At 33.2% G+C, this 22,401-nt stretch overlaps 1 protein-coding gene across 3 annotated transcripts in view; it reads left to right on the top strand.

The window, feature by feature from the left end:
- The window catches only part of LOC132748803 (multiple epidermal growth factor-like domains protein 11), a 51,828-nt gene that overhangs the window by 20,722 nt on the left and 8,705 nt on the right, over positions 1 to 22,401 (top strand). For 2 of the 3 annotated variants that reach the window (XM_060738443.1, XM_060738441.1), the window contains exons 2-6: positions 4,645 to 4,888; positions 6,604 to 6,693; positions 18,493 to 18,596; positions 19,014 to 19,139; positions 22,034 to 22,165. In XM_060738443.1, coding sequence (XP_060594426.1) covers positions 4,758 to 4,888; positions 6,604 to 6,693; positions 18,493 to 18,596; positions 19,014 to 19,139; positions 22,034 to 22,165 — 583 coding nt within the window. In that variant the 5' untranslated portion in view covers positions 4,645 to 4,757. Of the gene's footprint in view, positions 1 to 4,303; positions 4,442 to 4,644; positions 4,889 to 6,603; positions 6,694 to 18,492; positions 18,597 to 19,013; positions 19,140 to 22,033; positions 22,166 to 22,401 lie in introns of those variants that run through there. The other variant, XM_060738442.1, reaches the window with a different exon arrangement.

Raw genomic sequence — 22,401 nt, 5'->3', positions numbered from 1 at the left:
ATAAAATATAGTTTCGGTTCATGTATCTTACACTTGCCAACAATATACATATGTAAGTCTTTTCTTTTGCACTTTCCAGTACCGTCCATGAACAGACTCAATCAAACCGAGCCTGCAACATTTTCAATTTTGCCGTGGTGGGCCTTCTTTAGGGATTCTGTATTTATCTATTTCGTGGTCTGCTGGGTATCCACACATTGCCCTTCGGACAGTTGCCCCCTCGAAAGTTTGCCCCCTTTTTGCAGTGGCGGTCATTTGCCCCCTCTTATCATTGGAAGGGGCGGACATATGCCCCCCCCCACTCCCTGTTTAAAAAAATATTTTATTGTTGAATTGTTTGCTACCATAATTTATCGCCTATTGTGGAAATTTCATGGTGCTTAAATACACAAAAACTCGCGCAAATTTGTGAAAGTCAAAATAGCATCCATAAACAAATAATACTAAAAAATCTATACACGAGATGACAAGTGACAAATCACAACGGAAAAGAGGGGGCAACATCCGGAGGGCAACTGTCCGGGGCAAATGTCCTAGAATCTGCATTGTCTGATACGAAATATTATCAACATCCATTCTTTAACACACCTTCTATTACAGTTTGTTCACTTTATTATTGACAAATTGCACATTTAGCTTTTTTGATTTTAAAGGGGAAAGCAAAATTAATTTAAATGCAAAAAAAAATATATTGTATTTAAGCAGAACGTTGATAAAAGCTTACCTGTATATGCGTTGTGTTAAAACTAATATTTGTGCATTTCATCAAATGATTCGGATCAGGCATTGCTCAAGCCAATATAGTTTTAACGGTGTGTAAGTTGGATATCGGCCTCGTACATCGATCTTTCTGTTTAGGCAAGACCTGGTCACGAATTTCATGAAACACCTCGAGCGCTACGCGCTCTCGGTGTCACATGAAATTCGTGACCAGGTCTTCCTAAACAGAAAGACCTCGTACTCGGTCGACATCCTATACGAACACACGGCTTATACGGTTTGCGAGAGAATGAAGATGCGAGAGAAATTGTGCCATGGGTATTTTCATTATTTTCTAAACTACAAGCGTGTTGCCAATATATAAACTAATTTCAATCAACGATGAACAAAACATTATTCACTCTGATACTTGCTTTACCAGGCACAATGCTATTGTATGAGATATTTAGATTGTGGTATTCAATACCAAACCTCTACTTAATTTTATGAAATCATATAACCAGAATCAGAATTTACATTCAGATCTTAAGAGACCATTGGATCTATATGGACTTTCACAGAAATAGGTCTAAAGAAATACTTTAAACATTGTTCTTGTCACCAACGGCAATGGTTTGTGTTTAGGTAGTACATGTTGTGTACTATTTACCAAGACTGACCCTTGCGTTCAAACTTTTCCATCAGGAAAAAACACGCATCTTGTGTAAATCTTCACCCATCAGTCACTAGGGTCATCTTATTAGTCACCGGGGTCAATGTCATATTGGCCAACAGAACAAAGCATTACAACATTCTAATTTTCCTTATAGTCATCATTCCGTTTGCAGTATTCGTTGGAACGGAGGGGAGAAGCGGGTATTTTTACAAGAAAAGAGAGAATACATCTTAAAAGATTTGTACTTTTCATTGTTCTTCTTTTTTCTAAAATCGTTCTTTAAATGACACGTTTAGACAATAATCTAAATAAAATCAAACGTAAATGGATTGATGTTGTATGTTGTAACTAATCGGAGGTTTCGATCACTTTATGTCTTCAGAAAAAGTCAGAATCTTCATTTCCATATATGCGTCTCAAGGTCACTAAGCATACCGGAAGTATAAAAGTTATGTTAATGCATGTCAGTCATAACTTTAAAACATTATTACTAAAAAACATTCTGCTAAATTAAATCTTGGCGCAGTCTTAAATGAAAGATTTTTAGGCATTTGAAAAGAGATCGACATAAAAATAATGACCAAAAGCTACTACTGAAGGTCAATGTCATGGACAGTGTCAAAGGTTAAGGCCATTGGTGTACTCGACATCTTCGGAGAAGTATAAGCGAATTTTTTAAAAACATTCCGTAAAACCTTCAATGCTATATTTTTATTTTTTTTACCAAAATTACAAACATATTTTCAACTAAATGTCGGCCATTTGAATGCTATCCTTAACACAAGTGGCAGTATCGGTGTTTGGACACCCCACCCCTATCTGCCCCTGGACCCCTTCTACAACCCTGAAAAAAATAACACTCTAAATCTTGCAGTAGGGTTGTAGTAGGGGTCCAGGGGCAGATAGGGGTGGGGTGTCCAAAACACCGATACTGCCACCTGTGATCCTTAAGATAACTTTGCAATCCAACAAATGACTACCAATAGCACTTGTGAAAATATGGAAGCATTAAGTTGCATCATCATATAAATACATCTGTATATCTTGGAGGTAAATATAGTAGAAATTATGATACTTGAACGAGCGGATTTTACTAGGATAGGATCTCATGAGGCACATTAGCTTTGATTTTAGTGCTAATTGTAAAATGTATAAGTGATATAATAAACCTTTTGAAGTCCTACTAGTAACACTTATTACTGTTAAAAATCATGGGAGCGATTTCACATACGTTTATGCATTTATTGTGTCAGAAGATCACCTTGAACGTGACTTTGAAACTGTAACTTGGGTACAACATCCCAACACACTAGCCGAGGGATATAATAATAGGTGAGCCAAGCACAAATATGTACCAAATAAGCAAATATTATTATTTGCCTAACTTTAATGCATGTATCACATGCACAGACACTACTCGCCAGAAAAAAATCTGTATAAAACGTAAGTGTACCAATAACATTATGGTTGTATCTGTAGTTTAAATTCAACAAGATATTATTATAATTATTGTATTCTGTTCCATGTTTATATAAATTTGACAATACCTCTCATGTGTGTAAAGTTACAGTTCAAGTTGGGCCCTATGAACATTGTGAGAACTGCTTACTATAATGGTATAAATACAAAGTTGTTTGTTACGAAGCATAACATTCCTGATCTGAATAATAATAATAATTATAATAATAATAATTATAATAAAACAGAAAAAACACTTAATTTCGCACTTTGTAGTATATATTTTCTTCTTACATTTTTCTGTTACTTATCATTGTGCAAATGTGGTGCTTCCTCAACATCTCAACATGTATACATTACTGTCATATCGGAGACTGCACATTTAACACTTGTTTTTGTATCTACGTAAATGCATAACATCTTATTCTTAACATCTGATATAAACTTATTTGTTATTGTTAACGCATAGGCAATTTATGATTCGCATCAAGAATGCTGCGCCAACAATATACTTAAACGTTATCATTTGTAATTATCTAAATAAATTTCTTGAATTCTTGTTTGCTTAATTATTTTGTATACGATGCCGGATATATTGTGAAGAACTGAATTGCGCGTAAATAACACTGTATTTCTACATCAGTTTAGTATTGAGTAATGCCCCGTTTAAAGAACATTTTCTGTGAATTTTTTGTTTTTGTAAAATTATTAGTTTCCACAGGATGTTTTTATTTGGCATGGAATAAGTTATATCAAGACAAAGGTCAAGTTTGATTTCCATTATACAATCAATTTATTATTGATATAGTTATGCACCTTTATATACACATTTTCTGTGAAATTAATGTTTGCCTTAGATTCCGCAGGATTACTTTTGAGAATTTGTATAATATTAATTTTGTCAATAAGGTATATATCAAGCACAGGTTAAATTTGATTTTATCTATCCATTAGAGATAATAGAGTTCTGCCATTTTCTGTGCCTTGAAATTATTACTTTTTTGCATTAAGGGGCATGACATTGCCTTTGAAAAATTATATGTATTAATCACTGATATTACTGAGTAATAGAGTAATGTTCACAGCCTGGAGTATTTCAATTTTACTTTGTTTTATGTCGTTTTAGTGCAAATTTGTATTGTATAAGGCAACTTTGAAATAATTGATACAATAGTTTTATGTGTAATGTGTATATTTGTTCTTTCACGTTGAACCAAAAAAAAAAACAAAAAATAACAACAAAAAACAACAAAAAAACAACAAAAAAAACAACAAAAAAACAACAACATTATTTTTTGCTCTTATTAGACAATATGTTAAAGGCATATTTTGATTGTGTCGTGTTCCATTTTCAGATTTTTTAATTCTTTGGTTGTTAATTACTAAATTTTATAGCTCAAATAAAATATTATAATCATCTTTACCTTTGTAACACAAAATTATAATATTCTGTAAACAAGACCAATCGTTACAGACACAAGATACACAGTTGTAACGGACTGTCGGGACTTGTTTTGCAGAAATGAGTAAAAATCATTGCTAATAACGTTAACTTCGCTGTAAAGGTGTGTGGCTGATATAGGTCAACATTGACCAATGGAAATACTGGTATATATGACATTTCTTTATGTTGACTCTGTATGATAATAATAACCATTCATGTGAAACAACTCATCAAAATCATTACAGTATTTCTCTCTTACCTAATACCAATTATGCATTTCTTTTCATATCTGAATATAGTTACTGGATACACTTCATTGTTGTCTCTCTGTATATAGATATAAATCCATTGTCATAAATAATTTCAGAAAACAAAGAAGCTTTGAAAAATCCAGAGAACAAAGACTACCGGTAAGTCCGGAGAACAAGGACGTTTGAAAAGTCCGGAAACCATCTATATAGACGCCTGGAAAGTCTAGAAATGCCCCAATTACGGAAATTAGAGATGTTGAAGATACTGATTTGCATTACCATGGTGATTCTCCTTATAGTTGGCCAGTCTTATGGATTTTATTGCGAAAATGGCCAGACAAATTATACAAGAACATATTAGTGAGTGTTAAGAAAATATCTAATTAATATTGAATATCGTATTTTAGTTTTAAACAATTTTTTATTTAATCTCAGTTGTGAAGAAAAAAGTTTGTTACTTAATATGTACACTCTCGAGTCCACTTCCTGGTACTAGCCATTACTCGTGTCACACGAAGAAACATCGTAATATTAGTAAGGCTCGAACCCACGATCCCTTTGTGAAGAGGCACACACCTTAACTTCGAACTCTAGGCCACCGTTCTCCATGTTGGTCGTTAATCATCTATATGTTTATTTGACTGGGATGCACTATCACTTCGCCCAAATATGTATTTCTAACGAAACGGTTACTCTTATGTTGCCAAAGCATAGACACTTTGAAGACTTGCTAAGTGTCCTTACAGCATGCCTAAATACTACTCAAGTTACTCATATAATTGCGCGTGTAGACTACTCACATGTTTGTACACTAATCTAATGATAAAAAACGCCCAAAGACTTCTTCACAACTTCTGTTCATATAATGCCGAAAGACTTCTCTCACTTTTCTATATTATATAAGGTCCAATGACTACTTTAATAACGCCAAAATATTTGCACGTATTCGTATTTGTAACAACGCCCAATAACTACTTCCGTGTTTTATGACAAGACCTAAAGACTTGCACTTTGTGCCTATAACATCACCGAATTAATAATACCGTATTCCTACGACATCGCCCAATAAAAACCATATTCCTATCACATCTCACTATGAATACTACCGTATCCACACAATGAATATCGTATTCCTTTGACATCGCACAAAGACTACATGTACTTCCTTGTTCCTTAATTAACGCTCAAAACATACTCCCTAGCTTGTATACGTACTACTACTACTGCTACTGCTACTACAACAACAACTACTACTGCTGCTACTACTACTACAAAAACAACAACAGCTATTACTACTACCACTACCACTACTTTTACCACTACCGATGCCACTATCATCACAATCACCGCCAACAACACAACCACCACTACCACAACAAGAACAAGAACAACAACTACTACTACCACCAACACCACCACTACTACTACTACTATTGCTACTTGTACTACTACAACAACTACCACTACTTCTACCCCACCACCCCTACCCCAACCACCACTACTACTACGTCTAAAACAACAAAAAACAAAACATCACAACCACCACCATCACCACCACCATCAACAACGGAAAACCTGAAAAGCATACACACACACGAGCGCACAAGCACGCACACACACTCAGGAAATTGCAATTGAATGTTCGCGTTCTCCTATAATCATGCCAAAATTTCATTTCCATAATATCATTATATGAGTTCTTAAGTAGAAGTATCTCTGTGCTAAAGAGTTCCAGAAATATCGCGCTCTCCTTTTTATTAAGCGCAGAGGACTTTCGTGTTCCAAATACAATTAATGTGACGAGGCAGATGCATAAACATGTACCTGCTTACAAACTGTAAACAATGTACCCGCCTGGTATGTTTATAACTGACATCATTCTGCACTTTGCTGGATATTTTCTTCTTTTACATGAGAATGTATTTTGTACAAGTTTGAAATAGTTTCTGTTCTGTTCTGTTTCTTCTTTTTCAATTCAACAGTGTTTATAAACGTGGTTACACAAATGCTGAACGCAAATCTTTGATTTTCCACTTTTAATTCAAGTGAATAATAATGTTTTATCTGAATTTCAGCAAAGACGTAAGCAGGGAAATATATACGAAAAATGTGGTACCTGTAAAGTACAAAACTTGTTTTTTATTTGTTTGTTGGACAAAATATAAGTGAGTACCTTTTATGATTTCTGCAATTATTTGAATATGTATTCTGTATTTCCTATGCGCACATGCACACTTCGACGAATTTCTAATTGGTCACTCACTTTTTATCACAACGAAAAAATGTAAATAGGCTTATATGCGATTAATATCTTTTATTTTTCATAAGAAAAACAAAACTTTATTGAAAATTATTAACGGAAAGAAACATATATGAGAGGGTAAACATAGCAAGGCGCTTTGCTATTTAATTGGTATTATGTATTTTTGAAGGAATGAGGTCAACATTTGATGATTTACACGCCTTTGGTCTCTGAAATTTGGTAGAAGCGGCTTATAAAATCAGTGCGCGTTAATGGATCTTAGTCAAATATTACACAGTGTATGATTGTTATCATTTCAAAGCTTTTTTCATATGAATTTTAATTACCTATATGATGATGCAAACATAATAACGTAAATGTTTTGCATTTATTTAATCAACAAATAAAGCATATTCAACTTTAACAACGACGTTAATCTTTCTGACTGGCCGGGGTAACACTGAATTTTGAAAAATGTTCCCATTGGTCACTTTTCATTAAATTTTGATCAATTCTAAACCTTGAAAGTTGACCCCTTCTCAATATCTAATGACCTACCCACGCATGAAAAAATGAACCCGTTGAAAACTGATCACCAATTGACAGACCATTAGTGATCAAAATAATAATGCAAAAATGCCTATATAATTATGGTAATACACATGAAACAGTAACTAATATGTTTGTACTCCGTCTGGGACTTAAAATATTCCCAGATTCCAGATCTTTAAGTGATAAATATTTATTCTTTTATTCAAAATGGACCAGGAGCTTATAACAATTTGCAAATCCATCGGAAATAACTTATAATGGACAGCTACATGGTACTTTATAATATTGCATAGCATTCAGAATAATGTATAGATGTGTATATATGTTGTTCCGCTATTAAATGGAATCGCCTGCTGGTATTAAAATGACTGCATTCTATTGTCATTAATGTTAAAAAGACATAACAATTGTTCGTGAAATGACCATTATCATGGGACAAAAACACAACTTAGTTTGAAAAGATGCTTTCTCTGTGAGTCTCCGCGAGCATGAGGACTCCGACTACATAGAGCCATCTTTTGGAAATCAGTGTCTTAAACTTTCGTAAAATAGTTCCCTCTTCAACATACAGATTATCTTGCATTGTTCGCATGTGCCGAGACTTTTTTTATTATTATTTATTTTTTTCTCAGTGATCATACAGTAATACAGTGTACATAACATATAATAAACTTCTGTCCAGATAATACAAAAGCATGGTCACAAAGAGTTGTTTTTTTCACACCCAAACACACGCACGCACACACATCCGCACCCATACACCCACATTTCCAATTCATAGATACCAACAGGATTTGTAACTATACATATTTCGAACATAACGCACACACAAAACAGCACACACAAAACAGCACACATACATTTCGGGTACCATCGGCAATACGATACTCGTATTAGTGTAACCTAATATTTAAACCAAAAAAAAGGGAAAGTAAAGGGGGTGAAAAATTAAATACAAAAGAACAAGAAGAAAAAAAACAGAAGATACATCTACAGTTTTTGACTGCTTCTAAACATAATTGTTTTTTATTCATGTAAGTAAGGTATTTTCATATGTTATTATATTCGTATCTGGGAAAATTCTATTCCATTTTTTGAAAATGAGTTTCCAGTTTATCTCGATTAAATGCAATACATTTTTCAATACATAGTCTGCTCCGAAAATAATGTAAAAATAAGTTAAATTGTGGTGTGCGTTTTCCAATTTTGCAACTATATATGTAGTATTTTGCCTCCAAAAGAATAAAGTTTTTTGCATCTTTTTGTGTATCTGTGCTTGTAATTAAGTGAGATATTGTTTTCAAATTAATTTCTATAATAATATTCCTTTTTTTGAAATATTCTATTAAATCCCTCCAAAAGAGTTGCGTGTAAGAACATTGCCAAAAGAGGTGTTCAATAGATTCAATATCCATTGCACAAAAATCACAAAGACTCGAGGAAGAAATGTTTTGTTTTAGAAGTCTTTTGTTTGTTGCAATTATTCTGTGTAGATATTTATATTGAAAATTTCTAAACTTAGTGTCAATCGTTGTTGATAGAATGTTTTTGTATGTTTTTTCCTAACATATATTTTCGTTTTCAAATATATTTTCCCACTTATTTTCTGCAGTATTTTTGATAATGTTATCTCGTTTTAACTGATGTTCATATAGAAATTTATTGGTTTCATTTGTTTTAATAAATGACGCTAAAATATATCTATTTGGGGTATTGATATTGACGTTGTCTAGATTGATACCTGTAATGACGTCAGGATGTATATTTCTTATTAAAGTCTGATATTTGAGGTAATCTGCATCAGGGATTTGATAAATTGTTTTAAAATTTTCAAAAGTGTAAAATTGATTAATTCTAAAGTCAAACAGATGTTCCAAATACACAATACCCTTTTCATACCAAGACTTATAGAAGAAAGATTTTTCATTTGATGTTATTTTCATATTATTCCAAATTATTTGTTTATTTGGGTTGTTACATTTTGGTATGACTTTTATTTGGTTCCAGGATGAAATTATATCTCTTAAAAATGGATAACTTTTAAATTTGCTTTGTATAAATTTGTCATTTATTTCACATTCAAAAGTAACATGCCTCCGTATCTGTCTAATTGAGATAAGTATATAGATTTTATTAAAGATGTCGAGTCATCATTTATTTATTTTTTTCACCCAGGTCGCTTTTATTGATAATATATATTTTCTCAAATCAATCATTTTTATTCCCCCATTTTCATACTTTTTCTTCAATGTATCCCTTTTTATCTTTTCTGGTTTATTATCCCAAATGAAATCAAACATACATTTTTCTAAAGTTTTTATAATTTTCAAGCTAGGTAAAGGTAATACAGATAAAGCATAGATCAGTTTTGGTAAAGCAAAAGATTTGATGAAAGTAACTTTTCCAAGAAGTGTAAGTTTTCGGTGTTGCCATTGTTTTAAACAATTTTTAAAAGCATGAATTTTAGGTTCTAAATTCTTTTGGAGAGTTAAAGTAGAGTTTGCACAAAATGTCATACCTAAAGATTTTGCATTGTCAGAAGTCCATTGGAAATTTCGGCAATATTTAGTTTCGGAGTTTCTTAATGAGCCTACTTTTAATACGTTACATTTCTTTTCATTTAATGTTAGGCCTGATATTTTATTGAAATCATCGAGTATTGCAATTAATGTTTCGAAAGATTCTTTTGACCAATCAGTTACAAAGGTTGCATCATCCGCAAATAACACATTTTTAATCTCGATTCCATTTATGTTTATCCCTTTTATTTTTTCATGTTTACAGTTTGAAAGGAGTTCGATGCATACAATAAATATCTATGGAGAAAGTGGACATCCTTGACGTACACCTCTATGTATTTTAAAGAAATCTGACATGTGTCCGTTATTGATAACACAGCTTTGTGGGTCATTGTATAGACTCACTGGACCTATGCTCGCCCAATAAAGGCAATTATTTGATAACTATTTAATACACTTTGACCTGAAAAAAACTTTTTCGAATTTTTTTTATAGCTGGTCATATTTGGAACGTAATGTGACCCATTTAAAACATAAACACTTACATCCGGGTACTGTCTGCCAGGTCAAACACCACCAAATTAATATTCTGAAATGTTGAAGGGAGGAGACCCATGCTCGCCCTCCGGTATATTACGAATATAAAACGGATATAACCTGGAATCATTCATCATATTTTTAGACTAATTTGTTAATATATAGCGGGTATTTATATTTTTGCATATAATTATATTTTTACACCGAAAAACTTATTAAGATATACTGACTATGTAGACTTTTCATTTTTTTAAAAAGATAGTCAACTGCTGTTGGTAGGGTGTGACTAAAAAGTTTATGTGACTTAGTACCATGTAAATAAGTTTTTTTTCAAACCAAAAAGTTAACTAGAAACATAAACTAGAAAAAACAACAGTGTGTGGTCTACAGTTTCAACAATTACACCTCTTTACAATATCTACAAAACCACCTTGTGCTGGTTACTTAACTCAGATCTACATCTGTTTGCACATTAGATGGCAAGCACTCATAGTGGCACTACTTGTCATATTGCTCTTTTAAAAGCTTTCTTGCCTTTTCAAATGTCTCAGGATCATGAATTTTTTGTTACTTGAGCATACTGATCACTCTGAAAAGGATATGGGAATATTAGTGGCGTAAGACCTAGGTTATTTTTAGTAACTTCTGATAAAAAAACGAAAAAAGTAATTAATTTTATATTTAAAGCTGTTATTATCTACTAAGTTATTGATAAATCAATGTCTAACCAAAAAATACACCATAAATGCACCAAAAGCGACAGATTTAATGGAAAAAGCCGTCTATTATGGCTGCCCTGGAAATTGCATGTAGAAAAACAATATGACAGCTGGTGTCAATACCAGTTTATGACTGTTTTAAGTATATCTGAACGACATAAACTTTACAAAAAGTAAGAACAATGTTTAATTGTTATTTTAAGTTTATTTTTATTGAGATTTTATTAAATAGTCACACATGACTCGTTGTTTTTATTAGCATCACGGACTTTCATTTGTACTTCCGTTTTCGTTTTCGTCTGCTTTATTATGCTAACAACTTCCGTTAAACTCTTCGAAAACAAGGTGAGAAACAAGAACACTTGCAGCATCAAGAAACAACAACACATGATTCAGATAATATTTATTTTTATAAGTTTATATCATAAAAATAAAAATCTGGGCGAGCATGCGCCTGGGCGAGCATAGGTCCGGTGAGTCTAAACGTTTTATCCATTGGATTATTGTATTGCCAAAATTAAAAAATTCCAAAACTTGAAAAATAAAGTTATGGTTGATACTATCAAAGGCTTTTTCAAAGTCTGTAAAAAAAGTGCATCTTTGTCTTTTTTTCCATTTGTTCTAATACTTCAAATATCGTCCGTATATTTTCTCCAATGTATCTATCTTTAATGAACCCGGATTGATTTTGACTTATGATTAGAGGTAAAACTTTTTTCATTCTATTTGCTATAACTTTTGCTATTATTTTCTAATCAATATTTTAAAGACTAATTGGACGCCAGTTTTCTAAGAAAAGAGTATCTTTGTTTGTTTTTGGTAACAGAGTGATGATACTTTGTTTCTGAAGTTCAGTCAAATTTTTAATTTCAAACGAATGTTTAATAGAGTTAATGTAGTAATATTTTATATCATTCCAACAGATTTTATAAAATTCTGTTGTTAATCCATCTGATCCAGGACTTTTATTATTATTCATACTTTTTAGAGCTGTTGTAAATTAGAGTTCAGTAAGTTCGCTATCTAGAGATGTCCGTTCTATATCACTTACTTTTGGTTTAGTTGGATCCATAAAATTAAATTTAGTTGTTTTTTGTTCAACCTCTTTATAAAGATTTTTATAGAAGCGCTTCTGCTCTTCTATTATTTCATTTTGTTTTGAAATTATTCGGCCACTAACTTCTATTTGAATCATAACCTTTTTTTTCAGAGTTTCTTTTTTCTAAATTTGCAAACAACTTACTATTTTTCTCATTATATTCAACATTTAACGCTTTTGATCTTAATATTATTCCATTTTTCTTCTTATCGTAGATTTCGTTTAACTCTTCTTTATTTTTTTCTATTTCTGACTTTATTTTATCAATATCATTGTTTAGGGAACAAGAACTGAATGTCTGTTCTAAGTTAATTAATTTTAAATTTATTTCTTTTTCCCTTTTTTCATCATCTTGTTTGGTTTTACTTGCAAACTTAATAGTTTCGTTTCTAATATTTCCTTTCATTATTTCCCACATTGTATTTGGATTTGCACCTGCATTTATCATAGCGGTTTCTTCAATAATTTTTCGTATAACGTTTTGGTATTCATGTATAAGTAGTAAACTGTTATTAGTTTTAAAGTACCCTTTTCCTTTTGTATGAATATGTGTGTTCATTGATAGTGTAACTCTAGAGTGGTCCGATTTATATCCATTTTCAATTTTACATAGGCAAACATTATTTAAAAGATTTTCTGAAATTAAAAAAAAAATCAAGTCTACAGAATATAGCAGGTTTGTCATGTGAATGCCATGTGAACTGACGTTTATGTGGGTTTTTAGTTCTCCAAATATCAAAAACGCTATATTTTTCAATTATGTCCTTAAGTTTTTGTCTGCATTTTTTGTGGCCATCTTTTCTGCCATTCTTTTTGTCTATTTCTGTATCTAAAACAGTGTTGATATCACCACCTATAATATTTTTTTTCTCTTCATGTTCCAAAATAAATTTATCTAGCTGTTCAAAAATTGAGGTATCATCATTATTTGGTCCATACATATTTATAACTATATATGTGTTCATTGTCTGTTCAAACTCAATTGCTATTAATCTACCACAAACTATTTCTGTATATGTTATGTTTTTGCAATCGAATTTGCTGTTAATTAAGAAGCATACGCCGGCACTATTGTTAGTATTTCCACTGAAAAAAGCCCGTCCATCCCAATCTGATGTACATTTAAGATATTGTTTTGTGTTTAAATGCGTTTCTTGTAAAAGACATATGCCATACTTTTGTAAATTAAGCCAATTAAAAACTTGCTTCCTTTTCATAAAATTTCCCAAACCTCTTACCATTAAAAGTACAAATTTTCATACTCATTTCAATTCAATATGAAGCTTACGTTCAAAAACAGTAAATGATCTTATATAAAAAGTTTAAGAGACAAAAACATATTGTTGAGTTTACATGTAAAGATCCATCATGTCGCAAAACATTATTAAACAGAACATCAAAAGCATGTATTTACTCACGCACGCACACACACACGCACTCACATACACATATAATATACATATATATAATATGCATGTGTACAAATATTAAGTATTTACACATTAAGCACAAAAAATCTTTCTTCAAGGTATACAGAGTGTGATAAAGAAAATATCTGTACATTTTTCCGGATCTTATATAAAATATTTTTGGAGAATTGCTACTGGTTATAAGGCAAAAAGGTTTCTGAAAGCTATTTTCCTATTCAGCTTTCAATTTTGTAACTTTTAGCAAAGGAGAAAAAAATAAAAACTTATCGCTATAATGCAAACAAAAATATCATTTTCGGACTTATCATTCATTTTTTAAATTAAGCCAGTTTCGCTTGTAACATAAAGGAGTATTTTTTGGATAAGTACACAACACATAAAAGCATGATTATATTCAGAAACAGAAAAAGCATAACAACATTTATATGACACAACTATACCTAAGATAGTTTAGTTAATGATATTTATTGATTTCTCCAAGAAAAAGACGTTAAGTATAATGATAATATATCATTTTTAAACATACAGTGTTTGTGTATTTTATTGTGTTAACTTAATCTGTAAAAGGTATGGAAGTACAGACGAAAGACAAATGACTTAAACAATGATTTAGTAATCATTGTTGGCCAATTTCTCTCTCATTAAATAACAAGTTTTCAAAAGAATAAGTGTAAAATCTTAATTAAAAAAGGAAAGAAGTCATCATTTCACCCTTATTCTTTATATATTGAAATTATTATATGTGTTACAGCTTAAACAGCCATGGCAGAAAAAGACTTGTTTTTAACATAAATATGTATCTTTTGAGCAAGTATTTTTAAAACAAAAAACAACAAAATATATTCAGTGACAAAAAGCAAACAATATATATATGACTCAATTTTTACATGTATGTTTTGAGCAAGTAATTTTTACACACAAAAGAAACCTCAACAAAATAATATTCAGTGACATAAAGCAAACAACATGTATATAACTCAATTTTTACCTAGGACAGTTTTGTAAATGATAGTTTTGCTTTCCTCTCGATAAAGATATCAAATACAATGATATAATAATATTTTTAAACGAACAATGTTTTGTGTATTTTATTATGTTAACTTAATCTGGTGAAATCGTGAAGGTGCAATGACTAAAACAAGGAAAGAAGATCATAATTATTCTTTTATATTCTTAAATCAGCTGTTTCCATATTGTGTGCTTTCAATAAAATTAATGAAAGAAATCCTGTTAATTCTATTATGACTTAAGCTCAAATAGTTAGTTCAGTTTTTTATGTATACTTTATTAAAGGTCAGCATTGCCATGTGTGTATAGGGGTATATTATATTCTAATTGTAAAAGAAAAAAAAAAATATAGTAATTTAAATTTACTGCTTCAGGATTTTCATATTAAATGTATATTTTAGTAAACGATAGTATAAAGTAGACAAATATGGAGAAGGATACAAAAAATTAACAATGAAAGTCCATTGCTTGACAATGTGTACTTATGCGTCTACTTTTATATAAGAAAACCGGTTTGGCAACTTCACTGTTAAATGTTTGTATTACATATGCTGATCATTGCTCATATAACTACTTTGTTAATTTCACTGGGGCTAACCATGCATTGTGGGTTGCTGGACGTTTAAGTTGGTCTGGTGTTACTGTCGGCCAAGGTAGATCGATCCATGTCTTGTATTCATCAGAATGAACTCGGTGAACTGATCCCATTTTATTTTTGTAGAAAATGTTACCGTTTCTAGTCCACACACCTTCCACTTCATCCGACAGTTTTTTCCTTATACATGTAAAAACGTGTTGATTCAAACGAGTAAGGTCTTCATTAACGTAAATTCCTGATCCTTTTAATAGTTTCCGATTTTTTAGTATTTCTACTTTTGTGCCCCGTGAGCAGAATTAAACAATTATTTGTCTAGGCTTTTTGTCATCTTGTTTGCCTAAGCGGTGACCGACTTCTATATCGTCTATTTCTAGTTTTAATTTAAGCATGTAAGAATTTAAGGTATTCATAACCTTTCTCTCCGTTTGTTGCTGGTCTTCATTAGTTGTTTCTTTAATCCCGTCAATTCGAAGGTTGTTTATTCGACTATATTATTCGAGATCATTTATTTTTCCTTTTGTTTGCCTTTCGTTTATACGTATTTCTTCGACTAGTTTTTCATTTTCGTTTTTTTGGTTTTCTAGTACCTTTTCAAGCTCTTTAACCTCTTGTTTTAAAACTTCATTTTCAGTTTCCTTTTCAAATAATTTTCCTTCAAGAATGTCGATTCTTTTACTAACAGATGATAGCATTTCTTCTTTCATTTGACTGAACATGTTTTTTATCATATCTTTTAAGCTACCATCATCTTTTGTGTACACTTTTGAAAGCTTCAAGTTTATGTCTTTTAACTGTTTGTTAATTTTGTTTAGTTGTTGTGTATCAGTTTCTTGTATTAATGTGTCATCCTCAATATCTTGTTTACCTTTCTTCTTTTTCTGTTTTTCTCCTATTGTACACATACCAGTACTAGTATCTAATGTGCTACTTACACTACTACATGCTTTTCTTTTCCTTTTCATTTCATCATTTTCATCAGAACAAGAGTAATTTTTTTCTTTAATATTTGACATTTTAATCAATTTCTATATATTTCAATATTGAACGGTTAGACACTGTGGTTTTCAAATATCTGCCTGGTTCCCATTTAGCAATAGAAAATATTTCATGACTTTTTCGTGCAGAATGATTTTTCAGTTACCTCAGTTACCTCAGTTCAATAATGCACTATCTCTGTGCGAAATGATATAGCAGCTAGCTCGTTTTTGCGACATGATGAATTTGGCTATTTATAGAGACATAATGTACCAATATTTTTAATAGTTCACAAACGTTTTTTTTTTAGAAATTATAGTAACCAAAGTATATCCTCATACAAAAACTTATTTATTACATGCTTTTCGGTGGTTTATAGAAATATATCAGTGATATAAAACTGGTAATTTCACTGTTTGAATTTAAGCCCCTTACCTTGTTTCAGTGAAATACCAGCGTGCACAGTACTGGGTACCAACTTAATGACGTGACGTCGTAAATGACGTCACGTTGTATTATTATTTGGCGCGCTTTTCATTCAGAATTGGGTTTAATGTCTTTTTAAAACGTTTCTTTGCATATAATAAAAAGAAAATTTGTTTAGTTTAGTGTAAGATCAAAATATATTTCACCTTGTGAACACCAAAAGTTCATATTTCACTCGTGGCTGCGCCACTCGTGAAATATACCTTTTGGTGCTCACTCGGTGAAATATATTCCTATCTTACACTTAACTAAACAAATATCCTCTATATCTATATATCCTTAAGACACATTTTATATAACACTTTGCACTTATTTATTGTTTATATATCAATATTCCTCGAGTGGACAAAAACAAACATCCGTTACCGCTGGTACCCGATCCATTGATCTATTGCCTAGACTTGGCCATGTTATGCTTGGGAAATGCCTGTAAGAGATTATGTTTCTTCTATGTGTTTCTCTACTGCAAACAGACGTTTAACTTAAATTTAACTAACTGTTAAAAAAATTACCCTAATGTCATAAAAATAAGACTGAAGATTTTTAACCGCATTTTTTTTATCAAAATGTAATGTTGAATTGTTGGCAGAGTCAAGTTTCAGGTAAATTTTTAACGTGGTCAAAATTTAATGTTACACAGGCACGAATAATCTCAAGGCTTGAGGGCATTGTGTAAAGGTCATTATTGGAATGTTTTATGTTTTACATAAAAGAAAATAAACAAAGAATGCATTTAATCTTAAACAACCATGTCGTGAACAAGGAACACAAGCTTGGGTAAATGGGATAATGAGTAATTTGAACGCAAAAACAAATTTTATTTATCAAACTAATCGAAAGGTTAGCGTGTACAATACTTATATTTGTTTATCAAATTATTTCTTATAAAATATCATATATGATATAGTGGCCAACTAATAGTTCGTTAAAGTGTAGCTCTATCTAACTCACCTGAGCACAATGTGCTGATGACGAGCTATTATGATCCATCTCCGTCCGTCGTCCGTCGTTTGTCGTCAACGAATACTTAGAACTAATCTACTCTGAAACCAATAACTGGACATCAACCAAACCACTACACAGGAATGTTCCTTTGATGGTCTCCTATATCAAAGTTGTTCAAATGATTCCAATCGGTTTAAAAGGTAGGTCACAGAGTTTCCCAACCCCTCCCCCCAAAAAAGTTTTTTTTAAACGCACCTTTCTCGTGCATCGATATCTGCAGAAGCACTTGGATGCATTCAAAGCCGGTGAGGGATTTAATATGTCCGAGGGCTTCTGTATGTGTTAATGAACGAAAGAGGTGCATTAGCGATATTGTTGCATAAAGGTATGCGTCTGAATCGGTAATTCCTATTTTCGTTATCTGTATTTCGTATAAAGAAACCATTGCTTACAATGCTTTCCATGTACTTGTGGAAAGATGATTGAGACAAAAATATGACCATTAGAGTGTTAACAAACAGATGTGGACGGACGGCGGTCGATGGACGGCAGACGACTGACGACAGACATTTAAAGGCCATCCTGAGCTAGCTCAGGTGAGCTAAAAAACCCAAAACATCAAGAAAAGAACAAAAAGATAGAAACAAAAAAAAACAAACAAAAACAACAACAAAAAAAACACGACTTCGAATTATACTTACGCTGATAAATTGTCAACTAGTTCGTTAAAACAACCATGCCTGGAACCCAGATGTATTGATTTAGTTACTCAAAATTCACAATTGCAATTAAAAAAATTTAAACCTCCCTGAATCTTTACATACTTTTAAGAGAGTACCTTTTTTGTCTTTCAGAACACAGATAACGACTATCAAGAAAACAGTAACCGAACAAGAACCGTACGAGGTTGTCAAATGTTGTCCTGGTTTCTTTAATGAGAGCAATAAATGCACTCCAGGTAACTAAATGTTGAAAGTTGCATTTTATACTACTATAAGTTTCATGCACTTGACGCGCTTTTAGATTAGTATCTATCAATCTCCATGAAAAAAATCAGACCCCACATATTACAACGGTTTCCCAGGTAAAGTTGAACAATTTAGAGTATTTATCCTTGTCCTTGATATGACTCGAACCCGGAACTTCTTGCTCCACTGCTTTTCAAGAGCAGGTATTTGGTTAAAGTCCAGTGGAAAGACATGCACTTTTGCCAGTCGTTGAACGAGCCTTATTCTATAACGAAATAAGGTTTCCTGGAGCAAGCGTTGCAAAACAAACCGTTTACTGTTCAACACGAACTTCCAGCGAAGATTCAAACGTCACTCAACTTATTTCGTTTTGTCATATTGTATTGATACACATTGTTCTTTGGTAGGTTGCGAGGAAGGCCTGTATGGTACTAACTGTACGCAAAACTGTAGCTTTTGCCCTTCATATTGCGACATTGATTCAGGAAAGTGCATTTGTGAGCCAGGGTATACGGGCGACAATTGCACACAAGGTATGTGCTTCTAGTGAAATTAAAGGACACTGAGGTCCAAATGCCTAAAAAATAAAATTTGAATTTCTTAAGTTTACCGGCTTGGGCACTTTAAACAGAAAGATTTGTGAAAGAAATATATCCAGAAATATATTGAAAATATCAAATCGTATTTTTGTGATAAAACACGTCCGATTTGAGTAAAATGCGTCGCAACGCTTTTTAATTTTTGGTGTTTTTCACAATAAGAAATATTATTCTGGAAAAAACGAAGATATCAAATGATCTGAAATTTTGCATATAAGTTATGGGTCTAGACCTATATCAAATGAAACATCACTCTCAGAAAAAAAGTTACGTCATGGGAATAGACCTCAGTTGAGTACCTTTAAAATACTAGTACCTCAATATTGTTGTTATTATTCAGATGTTAACACTACCCATTTTTAAAAGAAAGTACGTCCTTTTATCGATTGTTTAATGTTTTGCATGCATATCTTTATTGCTCTAGGATAAAAAGTATTCCATTCCACAATTTTCTTCTAGTTCAGAGCCTGAGGGCTAAACGGGCATCCCTCTGGCTGACTTTGACTGAAACTAAGCCAGACAAAATCATTCGCTGTGAGACATGGCTCTATCCTGGTATCCATGAAAAGTTTTTCCCAAATGGATACTACTTCGTTGTCAGGAAAGACAAAGGGACAAATCGTCATGGAGGTGCATTGCTGCGAAAGACAACATATGAGTCACAGAACTAGACACAAAATCAACAACGTAGATAGTTGCAGATTCCTTAAATGGTCCAAACAACTGCCAGCTTGTCATCTGTTCTACATATCGCCCACAAAGCAGCGACCTCACTTACATGGAAAACCTCTGCACATGCATCAAGAAGCTACACACATAGAACAAGAACGCCACCATCTGGATTGCGGGTGATATGAACCGACCAGATATTGATTGGACCTTAAACTCTGTGGTTGGGTCAAACTACCCTAAGAGCATTAGCAAGTGTATGCTTTACACTAAATACGATATTTCATCTGAACAGATTGTGGATTTTACAACCAGAGGCAACAACACCCTGGACCATTTCATAACAAAAAGACCTTTACTTATTGAACGTAGTAACCCGCTCCCATGACTCTTTTGTGCAGGCTAGGACTCAAAAAGCACGAACAAAGGCACCACAGAGGAAGATACTTTTGTGTTAAAGGGCTGACCAGGCCATCATACGCTCTGTTGTACAAGATTTCACTAACGGCTTCATACAGTATCACTCTGCCACCTCTGCCATTGAAATCATGTGGACCGACTTCATAACTGCAATCTCACAGATCATAGAAACCACAGTCCCATCCAAGATGTCAACAACTAGGCACAACCAACCTTGGATTACAGCAAAAGATTAAGCGCCTTTCTAGAAGAAAGAAAAGAGCATTCAACAAAGTCAAGTGCTCAGGGACAGCAGACGAAATCAAGCGGTACAAAGACCTTCAAAAGGAGCAACACTATGAATGTCGGGAGGCAAAACAAGCTTATGTAAGAGACATGGTTACAGGAAACACTCAGAAGCTCTACTCTTTCATCAAAGGAAGCGGTCTGACAGCATGGGAATCTCTCCATTGGAATGTGACGGTGTGACCCACAGCAATCTAAGTAAGAAGGCTAACATATTGAACAAACAGTTCACTGGGGTGTTCACCACAGAGGACACAACAGACATGCCAGCCGTGGATGATGTCTTTCAATCCCAGCAAATACGAAGTAATACACATCACCAAGATAAGAAACCCCATCATTTATGCCTACAAGGTCCGCCAATCAACTCTTCAATCAGTCAAACGTGGAAAGTACCTTAGTGTCAACATAGCAAATAATCTCTCATGGAACATACACACAGAATCTACCATCAAAAAGGACAACAACTCCCTATCATTCCTTAAAAGAAACATCACAAGCTTCCCACAAGACATCAAGGCCCAGGCCTACAAGACCCTTGTTAGACCAATTCTGGGGTATGCAGGCACAGTCTGGGACCCACACACAGCCACTAACATCAACCAGCTGGAAGCTGTCCAAAGACGAGCTGCCCGATTTGTAAAAGGTGATTACAAGACTTCCAGCAGCACCACTGTAATGATGGCAGTCCTAGTCTGGCCAACTCTACAGCATCGCCGCTTCAATGCCAAGCTAATGATGGTCTACAGGATCACTCACAACCTCATAGCCATCCCAGCTGCACAGTACTTCCACCCCTTAACCCTTGGTGGCCACGGCTTCGGACAAAGATTCCATGATCCATTCTGCAGGACATACACCATGAAGTTCTCCATTGTACCTTCGGCCATCCGTCTGTGGAACCAGCTTCTAGAGCACCTAGTCACAGCAGTTAACTTGAGGCCTTCAAGGGAGGACCTGTCATGGGGCCCTAATATGACGGAGTTTTTAACCTGTTCTTCTTTTAAACTTACACTTTTTCGCCGCTCAGCACTTTGTACATACACCCTGTACGTTAATTCCCCAAAGCGGGTTATGTACAGTACTGGAAGAAGAAGAGAAGAAGGATTTTTCAGGTTAAGTCTTTTAACAAACAATTATCATAATCATCATTTTAGAACAGTCATGACCGCCTCCGTGGTCGAGGGGTTAGAGTCGATGACTTCTTATCCAGTTACCTCTATGGCGTGGGTTCGATCCCCGGGAGATGCTTTGGTAGTTTAGCGCGGAGAACGGTAGTCTAGTACTGGTGTAACTCACCAGGAACGATGGTTAGGAAACTACCCGCCTATATGACTGAAATACTGTTGGAAAAAGGCGTAAAATGAAACAAACAAACAAACAAAAGAACAGTCATTATATGGCACTTGATACACTTTGTTATTTCAAATTTGTTTGTTTGTTTTGTTTTACAGAATGTTCTACACATTTTTATGGTGTTAACTGTGAACACAAGTGTAGGTGTAAAAATAACAGCACGTGCAATGCCGCTGACGGATCTTGTAACTGTACATCCCCTGGTTGGGAAGGAGAATTGTGTGATCAGGGTATTATATCATTCTAGTTTCTAATGTAATGAGATTGTAAGATAAGGGTATTGTCTCATTTAAGTGAAATGTATGTTAATGATTTATCTCATTTAAGTGAAATGTATTTGAAGGGTTTTTATTGTCTCATTTAAGTGAAATGTATGTTAAGGGTTTTATCTCATTCACGTGAAATGTATGTTAAAGATATCGTCTCATTTAATTGAAATGTAAGATAAGGGTATTATCTCATTTAA

The sequence above is a fragment of the Ruditapes philippinarum genome, unplaced genomic scaffold (genome assembly GCF_026571515.1).
Source record: "Ruditapes philippinarum isolate M1 unplaced genomic scaffold, ASM2657151v2 ctg98_1_1_1_1, whole genome shotgun sequence".
NCBI lineage: Eukaryota > Metazoa > Mollusca > Bivalvia > Venerida > Veneridae > Ruditapes > Ruditapes philippinarum.
Note: the sequence above shows the minus strand (reverse complement) of the source record. Positions and strands in the feature narration are given on the sequence as shown.